Raw genomic sequence first — 13,824 nt, 5'->3', positions numbered from 1 at the left:
GACTATAGTGGCTGGCTATTGAATGTATATTAGCAGTTTCTGCTCTTGCATCTCCTTTAGTTCTCATCCTACGCTAGATTTTGTCGCATTGAGCTAGCTCTCTATGGTTCTACCATGTCATCGGGCGCACAATAATCACTAGTAGCCTGCCATGATGACACCAGCATCGTCTAGAACAATCGTGATAACATCGGCGTAGTACCAAAGTTGTATTCTTTGCAAAAAGACAAAACTGCAGATGGAAATGGCTATAGTCAGTGAAAAAGGCTGCTTTGGCAGGTCTGGCTTAATGAATCCTTGGATGTTGCAAGCTGGGAAGTACAGGCATAGCTCAATTGTCGCGGTTTTGCTTATGCTTACGTCTCGCGTTGGTAACTTAAAACCACGATTACCTTCCCCATTCATGTGCAATTCTATAAATGACTGCTCTTTTGGTGTTGCAATTCTGTTTCGCGGTATTATCCATAATTTCCTTTCACGGACCACTCTTCACCTATCTTGCTACGCTTACTTTATCGCAGAGTGCGCAAGAAGTGATTAATCATGATCTTGTTGTCAATCATAGCTTTAGCAATGCTGCCAGTGACATTTGCCTCGGCTGTAACATGCTCTCTCAATCTGATAACGCGTGGGACATACAAAGATAGTGAGAAAGCAGGTGTTTCTCGTGCTCTCTGCACTCCAGCTGCACTAGATGAACCAGCAAGTGGTAACATAGCAAGACGCTCCTCATCGCACGAAAACTCGCTTCAAATCTTGTATGAAGAGAACATCTTCAGCTATGCACATAATTGGGGTGTGTACTTTGGGCCTCAAGGTGTCAAAGTGGATCCTTGCGATGTTAAGCCGTTCTCAAGAGTCTACCACCACAAAGGGCCGGCCCGCCCAAACCCAATCATCAGCGACATCGGCACACCTCCTGTGACTCCTGCTGGAGAATGGAGTGTACCATCTGTGCTGTACGGTGGCGAGGATTGCTCGATTATAAGTGATGGGGTGAGCCCTCCGATATTGAAGTGTGCGCAACATCCTGGCCTTATGTTTGCGAAAGATCCAGGATATGACGGTGAAAACATACTTTGCGATGCCCATTGGCATCACCAGGCTTACTATGTCGAATTCACTGGGCAGTTGAGGATGACTTGAAAGATGAAACAGGAGCAGGAGCAAATAAAGCCTAACTATACAAGAATCTTTTTTAGCTTGAACAAATAAAAGGAAGAAACTGTTACTGCGAGTTCAGTGCTAGACAAGAAATGGAAGCAATCAAATGTATATAGTAACAATACGAACCCTCTGCTTTGGCATTCCCGTGTGCGTGATGCATCATGTAGCAGCGTTGTTTCACTTCTCATTACACTTTCTGTAACAATATGCATGGACGAGATGGTGGTATGATATTCCAGGTTATGAAGTACTGATATGTGGAGAAACAGCCTTATGCAAGAGATGGAAACGATTACCCTCAAAGAAATCTCGGTTGGACACTGGTGTAGGCCACTAGATTGAAGCACGCCCTTTTCGCAGAACTTGCAATTACTGCTCGGAATCGCATACGTTAGTGTGGGTTCGTCAGTCTTTGTTGCTCAAGTTTACGGCCATAGGCGACATGCAGCGGCTCTGTAATTCCATGGCCAGCGTATCGCTCGTGCTGGCGGGGTCGCTGTAGTGGCTTGGCATGCCCGCGGGCGCAATCGTGTTGCTTGGTCAACCACACATCCTCAACTTCGGCGGCCTTTGCCAAAGACGTCGCAACCTCTTACACGCTCAACGACACGACGACGATGCCGTACGCTCGGCCCCCAGCCACGGCGCCCCCACTGCCCAAGTTACCGCGGCGCCCGCAGATTCTCTTCCGCCACCCCGGCTACGACGATAGCATCAACGTCCTCTTCAAACTATATGCGATCGATACGGACACGGACGGCGGCCATGACAACGGGGAAGAGGCGTCGCAGCGACCCGGAACCCCAGGCCTCTATGCGCAGTTCGCCCTCGACGCCTGCGCCATAATCGCAGGCAATCGGTTCAACGGCTGGCTCTCGACGTCACGCAACCCCGACGACGCGCGCAACAACCGAGTCGATGCCAATAGCACATTGGTCGCGCGCAGCTATTATTACCACCTCGACCACGACGAACCCATCGATGGACCCGAAGGCGAGCCGTATCGCATCGTCCCCAACTTCCACGAATGGCACTTCCCACACAACCAAACCCCAGCGCACTGGGAGCAGCTTTCCGTGAACGCGACGTCTCTCGACTCGGCCCGTACACCCTCCAACCTCACAATGGCACTGCAGATGCGTGACGGAAGCTGCCGTATAAGCGGATACCGAGAAGAGCTGCAGGTCGCGCACATTGTGCCGCAGGCGGAAGTGGACTGGTGGAAGGCAAACAGCATGTCGAATTACAATCGGAGTTTGACCAGCGGCATGGACGATACGGCCAATGCCATGTTCTTGACAGCGAGCCTCCACATTGCCTTTGACAGGCCCCGATTCGTCTTTGTGCCGAAGCCTTCGAGTGACGACGGAAAGATGCGGTTGGTTCTCCATCTGCTTGAGCCTTCAGCAGAGTTTGAGCATCTCTACCACAACCGGGAGCTGCACCAGTCGGACGTCGGGGTTGAGATGCTGTTTGCGCGTTTCGCATGGACGCTGTTTCCTCTGCTGGACGCGTTCCTCTCGTGTAAGGAGAGTCGCCGGTTGGCTGTGCGTGCCGCTCTCAACGACCAGATTCTCTCGCGTGGATACTTTACTGCCGCGGCTTGTGAGCGGTTCTCCATGTCGTCGAGCAGGAAGCGGTCGGTGAGCCCGAAGAAACGGAAACCGGATGAGGATGCGGTCGGCAGCAATCGTGTTGACGATGTTGACGCCCACAGGGATGTCAACACGAACACATCTCCTTCTGCGACAAACCTCCGCAAACGTTCGATCGGATGTATGGATCACGAACCCCTCTCACCGTGTCAAACACCCCCAAGCAACAAACGACGGAAAGCGTCGCCTATCCCCGAGCAAGCATCATTCTCGTCCAACGTCTCGTCGGCGCCATCCACTGAATCCTCCACCCGCCATTCCGACCACGAAGCAGAAGAATCGTGTGCGATAGTATCCCACGGCTCGCCCTTGGCACAAAAGTGGTTGGAACAAGAACGTCAAAGATCTGATCCCGAACAGACTTGGACAGAGGAGATGCGCTGGGTACGTGAAGTATGGGCTGGCAAGGCCATGGCTAGTCATGAAGTTCCGAGGTTTTGGGATTTGAGTGGGTATGAGGTGGGGCATGCGGAACGTGAGGATGAATTGGGAGTGGGAGCTGAGGTGGCGGAGTAGGTGGAATATATATGTCGGGGAAAGGGCCTGTGAAGGCTTTCGTGGTGTGCTTCGTGCATTTTGTTATTACGCTTTGGGGATTTGGCAGGCAAAAAGGAGTTGCTTGATTGGTTGCTTACACGATACCCACATATTCTTCTTCTCAATATACTTTGTTCGCATTGCGCATGAATACGCTGGTTCTCGACTACCTAACAAGGTTATGCGTAAAGCTTGACTGTTGTTTTCCTCTCGTTTTGTCGTCTTCCACGCACGTGTAACGTTTCTTAACGTATATAAGGGCATGACGCTCTAATCAGGACTTATTCGCTACTCTTGACTCAATGTTAACCAACAGGTAAACAATGCCAATTCTATAAACGATAGAATAACTAGTTGACAATCTATGTAAGAGATAAACTATTTAAGTTGACCACAACGAGTGTAATAATGAAATCCGTCCATCCTTTATACCCATTGCAATCTGTACCTGTCCTCTGCTCAAGCCCGTGGCTTCTCGGATGTCGCTGGCATCGCAGATGCCCCAACGTCTGGAGAGGGCCTGGCATCTCGAGGTGTTGTGTCTTGGCGAGATGCCACTTCACGTGACCAACGCCCCGCGTTGATCATTACCTTCTGACGTGGACACTGGTTGGTCTCCAGCCTCGAGTCCCACATCAAGGAGAGAATCCTTCTTGTTACTTGTAACAGTTTTATATACGTACTTAAGTATAAACTAAGTGTGAAGGTTATCCTTAGATGACCTAAGAGTTGGTTCTCAGGGAATGAGTGAGTACGATGGACGGGGTTGGTGTGATAGCACGATTGGTAGATCGATATAATATCACGAGGGGTTCGAGAATGAAGTATAATCCTTAGATTAAATACTAGAGTCTTGTACAAAGTTGAACACAATGAACCATAAGGGTTCATTGCCTATGCTACACTCTTATGCACTTGCAGCTTCCGCTTTGCACGCGCAGCTAAGTTGTCATTCTACAAAAGACATGGGCCCGCTAGTTATACGCTTATTCAGAAAGATTCAAACTAACTACGTAAATAGCACGCATTGGTTATGTATTCTGAGTATGAGGAAGATCAGCCTATGGTGTCGCTAACAGAAACTGATGCCATTGGGGCAAGGTTACCACTAAGCGACAGAGGCTTAGCGTGAGGTCCAAGGTCGCCTCCTTACAACGAAAAGAACACTTGCATTCTCCTAAGCGATACTATGCGATACGACTTTATGAGGATGGAAAACAGTTTTCTCAGTGATACGAACGTATGAACGTGCAAACTCTAGAGACTTTTGGGTTCTGAAACAAATCACCAATAGGCAATCCTCATGTGCTGCAGGATGCTGCCGAGATCATATTCTTGACTTCCCGAATCATCCCTGGTGTAGAAAGCACGTCCAAGGAATACCTTGCGATTTATTCCAAAGTCAAACCTTTTCGGCAGTTAGGAAAACGACTGCAGATGCTGACAAAGCACTTTGGCATCGGTGTACTAGGTCTCTTACTTTCTGGACCGTCTTTCCCTAGCTTCTCTTTGACAGATCACATGTGGGTGCGCTATGTGTTCAGCACTGCCAATCATGCTGACCAGACTAGGCTCTTCGACATCAACATCAACGATTTTGCTGAATTTGCCACGTTGCTGGAAGAAAAGCAAGGAACGCTCCTCAGGAAACTCAGTAACTCGATCGCACCGGCATTGTCAGCTCTTGCAGCTTTCCACCAAAGTCATGACGTGGATGTGTTGCCCACTATTATAGACGTGGAAAAATTGAAGGATATTCCAAAGGCGCTACTTACACTGTCACCTGACAATTCACGTGGAGTCTAAATACAGTCATTCCCAACAAGTTCATCTATGCACCGTGTGACACTTACTCTTTGGGTGGCGTAGTTAGCTCCAACCTGCCATCAAACTTCCCGTCCCACGCTGTGCAGACGTCACAGAAGAGAAACTTGATCCGTGGAACGATGATGTCATGAAAGTGTGAAAATATCGTTTCTTGATACAATGCCATCCCTGTCAGCACTTACCTAGTTGTCAGATAAGTGGCAGAATCCAGGTGTAACTGAGCACCCGGATTCTGTGATCCGGGCCGATCAGGGCCGAGCGCCAAGATCTACCCCTAGGCGAGGCTGATACTCCGCCGCCTACCTGATACAAAAAAAACAATAGCAACAGCGCTCATAAGGCGGCGCGCCTGCGCGCCGCTGGAGCAGACAGAGAGCAGAACAATCAATACCATCAATTCCCTCCCATCAATTATCACAATCTTTTATTACAGTACAACGTGTCCTTGATCAGAAAACCCATCACAATCTGACAGTAGGATAGACTATGAATCACAGTCTGCAATTTCACACTACGGCTGATGCTAATGTTATCTCAGGGCAACCACTACTGCTCTCGTGATTACGGTGCGCGTGTGTCGAATCAGAATAGTTATCACTACTCGAATAGCAATGGTTCATATTACTATAGCAACCCGAATGTATACGGCTTTTCGACTTCGATTTAACGATTCTTGTTTAGCTAATGAAAGCAGGGCTCAACATACTATAACTCTGGGAATGGTCAAAGCCGATACTCGTCAGGAAAATAATGTGTCTACTTTTGCTGGGCAGCATGAGATTATACATGTATCAACCCAATCGGCGCTTCTAGACATAGTGATTTCAAGAAACTAGTGACAACACTATCGTATCTCGAGTATTTTTCCTTGCAAAACAAACCAACTCTCTGCAATGTCTACTTACAGCGTACTTGAATATGTGATGTATCTCCCTGTCAATGCCACCTCCTTCAGCTGAGCACTCAGCGCCTGCTTAAAGTGGAATCCGTGGGTCTTCCAAGACACATAGCTTAGAACATGCTCTCTAGTCTTTAGGCGAAATACTCAGGGCCAAACGCTTGGCTTAGGCAGCTGCTATGTGCACCTGGGAAACTGTGTAACTTGGTTTTGCGCATATGACCACTTCTACCAGCATTATACGGGTATCCCTGATGGACTAGGTCCATCTCTGCGTCTACATTTTCTCCAAGATGCCTTCTCACGTAGTGCAGCCCGTAACTACAGCTTAAAAACTAGCCCACACAGCAATGAGTTACATTGCTTCATGTACAGGCAGGGTTTTCAATCTGGATTGATTGCCACGATTGCAAAAAAAGGTTTTCAACATGAAGATCATGAGAGCAAAGGTGGTACCCTCCTCACCGAGTAGAAATAAAATGCGCAGGTATTCAAATTGTTCCGGAAGCAACCTTCCTACACTGCTAGTACAGATTGTCCTCCATCGCTTGTAAGTCTCCTCCTAACTCGAACATTGATCATTCCACTTGTACCCATGATTAACTTGCCGTAGTCATCAAAACCAAGGACTGTGTTAGGTGAGTATACGATCGCTTGTCCTGTCTTTAGGCTCTCAATCCTTCGCATGAGATCATTGCGGCTTTCATCTGTGATGGGGATATGGCGTCTGATAGCCGAGAACCACTCTGGACTTGAGAAGCGATGAATTACCGTAACGGAGCAAAGAGCGATTAGGTCAGTTAAGAGGGTAGGCTCTTGTGTTGAGACAACAACCCTAGCGCCGTGGTGCCGCTGTAGGCGGATGGTCTGGAGAAGTGCCTCGTTCAGCGACTTCGCTCCCGGTATTTTAAGCATGTACTGATCAGAATCAGTTACAAAGCCGGGAATGGAGAGGTTTTATGGTCCATACCTTGTGTGCTTCGTCTAAGACGATCATCTTACCGGCACCTTGAGAATGCAGGTATTGCTGAAGCCCAATCTCAAAGAGGACACACGCCGTATTGGCATCAACAAAGGGACAAGACATATCCATGATTGTTATTTCACCAGGAAAGAACACCATTTCGGGAGAGGTATCTGTCATGTCCAAAAATGACTCGAGTAAGCTGAGACGCATCTGGAGCATGTTGGTTTGTGCAGGGTTGAATTTCTGCTTCTTTAGATGTAGCTTAAACGCCCTGTAATCGAATGGTTCTCCTGTTGTCGACATTTCGCGAAGTATCTGCGTGACTTGTGCCATGTAGAGCGGTGTTTCTTCCGAATCGTTGACGTTCATCAATGTAAGGATTGTAGTGATGTCGAGGTTCCGAGGTTTGATCTTAAACGGCGTGACCGAAACGTTAGGAAGCTGTAGGTACAGCTTCGATATTCGCACATAGTTCGACGGTGATACCAAGACATGCACCTTTTTGACATGGGCTGCACTAGGTATGTTGGATCCGCTAGAAGCCAAGAACGCGGCTTCGCTAATGCTGAACCCAATGCCGTCGCCACTAAAGTGACCGTAGCTGAACACTAGCGCAGAAAGTGGGTTTTGGAGCTCTCCGAGATGTTTAGAGGGTATCAGAGAATTCTCAAGGATGCAGGATGTTGTGTGGGACTTGCCGCTTCCTTGGACTCCGCAAAGGAACATAGAGAACGGGACATTGGTATTCAGGAAAAGCTTAGATCTGATATTCTTCGCTTCGCCGTATAAACCTATGAGCCCATATTGTGGGATAAGGTGTTGATCGTTCTGCAAGATGACATCCATGCCCAATATCGGTGCGTGCCGAATCTGGGTAGCCCTTTCGTGGAGTTGAATATATCCAGTGTCATTTTGTTCGCTATCGTCTGATACAAGAAGGTTTGTATCGCTCAAAATGCCATATCTGGATGTCAGACTGTCTTTGCGGACGCATCCACCTCGATCAGCCGCAAGGTTCTCAGGCATGACGGTACTGGAAGAACAGTAAGCCTTGCTACTCGGGACGGAGAAGTTTTGTTCAGCCACCGCTGCGCCTTGAGCAAGACCGGGCTGCGGCACGTACGGTATGCCTGGGGCTGATTGTGGCTTTAGTGGTTCCGTCCTGGTTATGCTAGCACTCGGTTTCGAAGGTAGGGTATCCGTATCTTTATTTCTAGTATTGTTCGTTGAGATACTTCTATTTTCTGCTTCCATCAGGCTGTACGGATGTTCTGGTGAAAGAAGCCTGCTTAGCGTTAATTTAGGTATAAGTGTGTGACATGTATTTCAGTAGATATCAAGGTTCAGGACTTCACTGCGAGACAACGTGCAAGCCGACCCATGCTTAGAGTTTAATAGAGTTGACAAAGAATGCTACCGAGCAAGAATCAGTCGCGGGGTGTACTCACTGATGAATCGCCTGACGGATGCTTTTTCGCGAAAGCTTTGTGTTCAGGGCAAACAAATGCGCTCGCAACCCTGCCAAACTTTTGTACGTCCCATTGTATCGAAAGCCCTTCTCATGATAGTGCCAATGGATCCAGGCGTGGAGCCCTGATTCTGTAGAAATATCGAAACTTGCGTTGGTTGCAGTGCAACTCGCCGTTAGCTGCTGTTCCGCCATGAAGGGTCTACTACTGTATTCTCGTAGCGGCTCTCGACTTATAATAAAAAAGCGTACTGCTAGCCGTGATAGATGGCCACTCAAGGACTATGCTTGCCTGTAGGGTCATCTAATAGTCCTGTCAAAAAAAAAGCCGCTACTCTCGCGCAAGGTCCATCCAGCCGCCGAGTTACAGCGGATTGACTTCTCCTATGATCAGTAGTAAGTGGAAGAAGCGCCTAGAATTGCCAGCTTTGGTCTATGCGTGATGAATCCATGTGCACAGAAATTGTTTACTGATAAGATATGTGTACGTGATGTTTAACTAGAGACTTCCCTTAATAATCATACCTTTGCTAACTAGACACCTGGCGTATGAGCTAAGCATAGATGATGTTGAGTTTGTGAGAAACCTGTAACTAGCTGTATATATGTATCACATATCTGTGAGGGTCACTTTGCCATGCCATACTTTTTCCTGTAGGATGCGTGGCGCAGCTGCCTGTAGTAAACTGACCTAATTAGTTACCCTTGTTTGAGCTACGGCGTATTGGGAAGTTCGCTTAGGATCCGTCGTTTGGGAAACGTGAGCTGCTTACTGGCAAGCAGTCGCTCCAACGAGGCATAACTTGTATCGCGCGCTGAGCCAACGGATTGTTCAAAGTGCTTAGGGTCGCTGTCGAGCTCTTTCGTGGTCAGCCTTGCTTGTAGCGCGGGATAGTCGCAGCAGCCATACGGTCTAGATTCGGCCACTTCTGCACCGCAATCGCTGCTATCGGCCATCACAATTCTGTATACCACTGGTCGTTTCCATAGCAGGCAAGCATAGGAGAAGAAAGTTACAGACACTCTCGAAGATGGCTTATGCGAGTGCATTGTCCTCCTAGCGTGCGCATCTGCCTTGCTAGAAACCCACTCGCTAGGTGTCTCCTGTGTTTTCCACTCAAGTTATACATACACTAACGCAAGCGCTTCGCCAGCCTGCATGTCCCCGCACGGAACGATGACATTATCATCCTAGATAGGCCATTTGTGCTAGGAGGCTAAGATCAGCATGGCAAACGCACAAGTCTGATGGCAGTCAGCGCTACTCGGGTCGCGCCGCTCCACACAGCATCACATCAGTTGAGGGTTTCAAAGACCGTGTCCATACATAGTCATGTGCATACTGTGTGATGCAAGAGGCCAGCCGACTCTGTTACGTGTCGATATGCGATTAGGAGGGTTTGGCGAAGGCATACGACTCTGCATGATCGTCACAGCAAGAACACGCGACCATAGTATAAAGCGTGTGTCTTGACATCTCATATTTGCAAATGGTTGAATACAGCTTAGCGCAACAACGATGATTCGATTTCTCCCGGATGATTATGCACTGTCACACAACGTGACATCCAATGATTAGTCTGCAACCCCGCGGCATGCATGATAGCACCCAGAGTCTCGAATTCAACCACTCCTAACCCTAAGAATCTGCGCATACGGCCACTTGGGAAGCGTAAGCTGCTTACTGGTAAGCACGCGCCCTAATGCAGCACGGTTCGTATCATGCGCTGAGCCGACAGATCCTTCAAACTGCTTACGGCCACGATCTAGTCTTGTCGCGGTCGGCCTCGCTTGTAGATACTTAGTTAGACAGTGAAAAGTGAAAAGTGAAAAGTGAAAAGTGAAAAGTGAAACGTGAAAAGCGAAAAGCGAAAAGCGAAAAGCGAAAAGCGAAAAGTTACTAATTAGACTTTTGTATATAGTATCTAGTCTTTCGCCTTTCTAATTTAGAATTACCGTCCAAACATTTCTTGAATAACTACTTCTTCACTTACCTATACTTGCGCTATGAGCCTCCTCACAACTCCAGCTTTAACAGCATACTACAACGCCGTCCGGCAAAACAATGAGAGCACAGCTGTGGCATTCTGGACGCTCGTATTTAAAACATTTTTTCCAGAAGAGCAATATAATTTCGTTCGAGAGATGGCAGCTTCAGCAAATGATCCACAACGGCGCGTTGATGGTCAACTGCAGTATGTTGAGGCTGGAACACCGCGTATCATGGTTCTGTTCTTCCACGAAGCCAAACGGGCAAGCCAATCCACTACTGCGATGCAAGAAGTCGAGGGACAGGCTTTTGAGGCTTGTGGCACCTACCTAGACTATAAACGACTCAGCTTCGTATACGCCGTAACAACGATTGGTACTGAAGCACGGCTGTGGAAATACGAATCAGATGGTAATTTTCGAAGTCTCACAGTTAACTCTTCCGGGAATGCTCAACCTCAAGGGACTCGCAGTGCTTATATTGATGCAAATTCCGTGGACGCTGCTCAATTGCGTGCCGGTTTGTTGCACATGAAGCAACTTCCGCCTAGCTCTGCTTATACTCCATCAGCGTTACCGTCACAGTAAGTGAAACCTTGTGTTCATCTTGCGTTACAATGCTAAGACGATTGTAGGAGCTCGAATCAGGTGCCACAGCCAACATTTTCGGTACTGCCATCCACCCCATCGAACACATCGACTACACAGTGGATACAGCACTCAACTGGAAGGTGGTATCGGTACGTAAATGGCCAAATTGAGTGGAACTGATAGGTATATAACTATTGGGATTTCGGTGGATACTGAGTTATCGTCATGGTCTTCTTTTTTAGTTCTGTGTTTTCGTTACGATTTACGTAGTAGGAAACACTTCTTGTGAGATTTATCCGTCGAGACAGAGACTGTACAACCAAGTCCAATGAGCCGCACAATCTTTGCAAGCACCAACCTCATGTATCTGTCTATAGTTAGTCACTAAAGAATTAAATTTACATTTCAATCATGTTATATGCCAGACGCCCCATACGAACTAGTTTAAACTTAAGGTTAACATAATGTGTAACTTAGAGACATTATTTTGAGTCCCTACAGCAGAATGTCAAGAACTGGAAACTGGCAATGAGCATGTGTGGTGGGAAGGAGCAGATAAGCTGCGCTCCTACCAAGGTGCCAGGATCTTAGCGTATTAGTGCGACTAGTCAACGCACAGACCAAGCCTCCTGAGGCACTGCGTCGGTCCGTGCGCAGCGTCCCATCAATGACATAAAGCTCCAGCAGCGCACTCTCGTTTCTTTATCACGCTACGATGTATCACGCGAAGAATCGACTATCATGTTTGCTGTGTCACTTGGCAGTACAGGATAACGAACTTGTTGCTACTGGTACGTCCATTTCTGTCGAACCTCAGCGCTTCTGCTAATATTCCGTGTTTTAGGTGCCGCCCAAGAGCCTTTGTTTCGTCCATACAAAGATGTTTTCTGCCAGAAACCCTACTGTCTACCATGCCAATCTGGTCAAATACAAATACCAAACTGTGTTCATTGGGACTGCTACCAGTATTACCAGCACTTCTTTCCAAAATCACGGCTACGACTTCGAGACTTACTACAGTTGTCTGGGACTGTAAACTTTGCATATCCCAATAGCGGAAGAGAGCAGCATGCGTATACCAAATACATAGGCTGTCTGAATGCGATTTGTGGCGATCCAGAGAAGGGTTCGACAAACTTACTACAGATGATGGCCCAGAAACTCTCACGAGAACTCCTTTGTCGTATCGCAGAGTTTTCGTGGCCGTGTGCTCTGCAGCAGCCTGTAACAATTCTAGGAGAGGAAAAGTCACTACAAGATTTTTGGGAGAGAAAGGAACACGATACAATCGACATCATAGAGTATAGTGGAGAGCCCGTCTCGGCTGCGAAAGTAGTCTTTTTAGGCTCCTCATACGTGAGGAATCTGAGCATCGACAGAAAAGCGACCATTTACAGGCGAGGCGAGTTGGCTATTACTGTCACCCGAGACAGTGTAGGGGTCATAGAGGTCAACTTTAAAGGCGAATTTCCATTCTCACGGCAGGATCTTTGGTATAAAATCATACGTACTAGCGCAGAGCATCTCAAACTACGTGCCCGTATCATGGTATGTGCCATATTTTGCTATTCACTTATAGCCGCTTACTAGCAAAGAACATTCTCACAGAATTCGAACCGGGAAACGAAGAGTCACCTTGGATCCCGTACTGGGACATCCCATTACTGCATCCACCTATGGTAGATACGTGGTATATCAATGATCGCAATTCATCTCCTCCAACCCTGATGAGATACGTGGAACTAAGGAACGACACACGGGGTGTCGTTGTCTGGTGCACTCTGAGTGGCATCATTAGCATCAATACTTACACCGACAGTAGCAAATGGAGATTCTCCGGAGATGAAAGTCGACATATTAGGGACGTGGTGTGTATCTATTTTCCTCTTGCAAAGAACGAGGACGTCGTATCAGCTTGGGTGCGCGAGTTAAATAATGGTATCAACATACATTGTCCCGCTCTCATCGTAAGGTAATCCATTCTCCTAGCAACAGGGATCTGACTCAATAACAGCTCAGCACTTCTCTACAACGAACATGCACATTTGGACCATATATTCCTAGCGAACAACAGGACAGCTATTTGTACCATCCCCTCGCTTCTTATGACAGTCGAGTAACGGGTGTTTGTTACAACGACAAGGGAATCTCATCTTCAGAGCAGATGAGAATCGGTGTAACACAGGAAAAAGTATCGCTGCGATCCCCACCTGACAGGCCTTTCCAGGCGACACACACACCCCCAATTTCACCAATTCCACAATGGTTCCAGTCTTTGGGAACAATGACTGGAGTCGACCGCGTACGACTATATACGGACAACAAGATGCCACAGAAGCCTACAATTGGGATATTGTTGATATACGAAGACCACGAAGAACTACTGGGACGGTTTGGCTATGATTACGATATTGAGGATTATGAGTTGACTGGGCAGATGTACTTTTTCTTAGAGCAGACGGAAATGGGACCCTACACAAAAGTCTTTTGTAACAGAAAAGTGGAAGAAGGCTGGGTCATGATTCCACGAAATGCAGAACTTGTGTGGTGGTTTACATCTAGCTGCTCGGTATTAGAGATCCTTCAAGAATAGCAAATTTTCTTGACACCATTTGATTTGATTCGTGGAAGATTAGCCCACACTAGCTTCTACTAAGCTCACTGGGTCAACTACATGAGCCTAGCTGTTTGGCTCCCGCCACGCCACATAGCCTACCTGTGACTC

At 47.6% G+C, this 13,824-nt stretch overlaps 5 protein-coding genes across 5 annotated transcripts; 4 read left to right on the top strand and 1 right to left on the bottom strand.

Annotated features, from left to right (window-relative positions):
- Positions 1–543: 543 nt before the first annotated feature.
- SETTUDRAFT_39976 (uncharacterized protein) lies at positions 544–1,146 on the top strand (the record flags this gene model as incomplete). Its single annotated transcript, XM_008028226.1, has 1 exon — positions 544–1,146. One exon carries the CDS (start codon positions 544–546, stop codon positions 1,144–1,146), a length of 603 nt encoding a protein of 200 aa, XP_008026417.1.
- Positions 1,147–1,784: 638 nt separating this feature from the next.
- Positions 1,785–5,165, top strand: SETTUDRAFT_47751 (uncharacterized protein; the record flags this gene model as incomplete). Its single annotated transcript, XM_008028233.1, has 3 exons — positions 1,785–3,206; positions 4,674–4,882; positions 4,931–5,165. 3 exons carry the CDS (start codon positions 1,785–1,787, stop codon positions 5,163–5,165), a joined length of 1,866 nt encoding a protein of 621 aa, XP_008026424.1.
- Positions 5,166–6,600: 1,435 nt separating this feature from the next.
- Positions 6,601–8,077, bottom strand: SETTUDRAFT_110877 (uncharacterized protein; the record flags this gene model as incomplete). Its single annotated transcript, XM_008028314.1, has 2 exons — positions 6,601–7,002; positions 7,055–8,077. The coding sequence occupies 2 exons, from the start codon at positions 8,075–8,077 to the stop codon at positions 6,601–6,603; spliced, it is 1,425 nt and encodes a 474-aa protein (XP_008026505.1).
- A 2,461-nt stretch (positions 8,078–10,538) lies between these two features.
- SETTUDRAFT_169518 (uncharacterized protein) lies at positions 10,539–11,453 on the top strand. The gene is made up of 2 exons (XM_008028313.1): positions 10,539–11,092; positions 11,144–11,453. Exons 1-2 carry the CDS (start codon positions 10,665–10,667, stop codon positions 11,277–11,279), a joined length of 564 nt encoding a protein of 187 aa, XP_008026504.1. The 5' UTR covers positions 10,539–10,664; the 3' UTR covers positions 11,280–11,453.
- A 361-nt stretch (positions 11,454–11,814) lies between these two features.
- SETTUDRAFT_184903 (uncharacterized protein) lies at positions 11,815–13,692 on the top strand (the record flags this gene model as incomplete). Its single annotated transcript, XM_008028312.1, has 4 exons — positions 11,815–11,890; positions 11,944–12,647; positions 12,695–13,066; positions 13,114–13,692. The coding sequence occupies 4 exons, from the start codon at positions 11,815–11,817 to the stop codon at positions 13,690–13,692; spliced, it is 1,731 nt and encodes a 576-aa protein (XP_008026503.1).
- Between the last annotated feature and the right edge of the window lie 132 nt (positions 13,693–13,824).

The sequence above is a fragment of the Exserohilum turcica genome (assembly GCF_000359705.1).
Source record: "Exserohilum turcica Et28A unplaced genomic scaffold SETTUscaffold_23, whole genome shotgun sequence".
NCBI lineage: Eukaryota > Fungi > Ascomycota > Dothideomycetes > Pleosporales > Pleosporaceae > Exserohilum > Exserohilum turcicum.
Note: the sequence above shows the minus strand (reverse complement) of the source record. Positions and strands in the feature narration are given on the sequence as shown.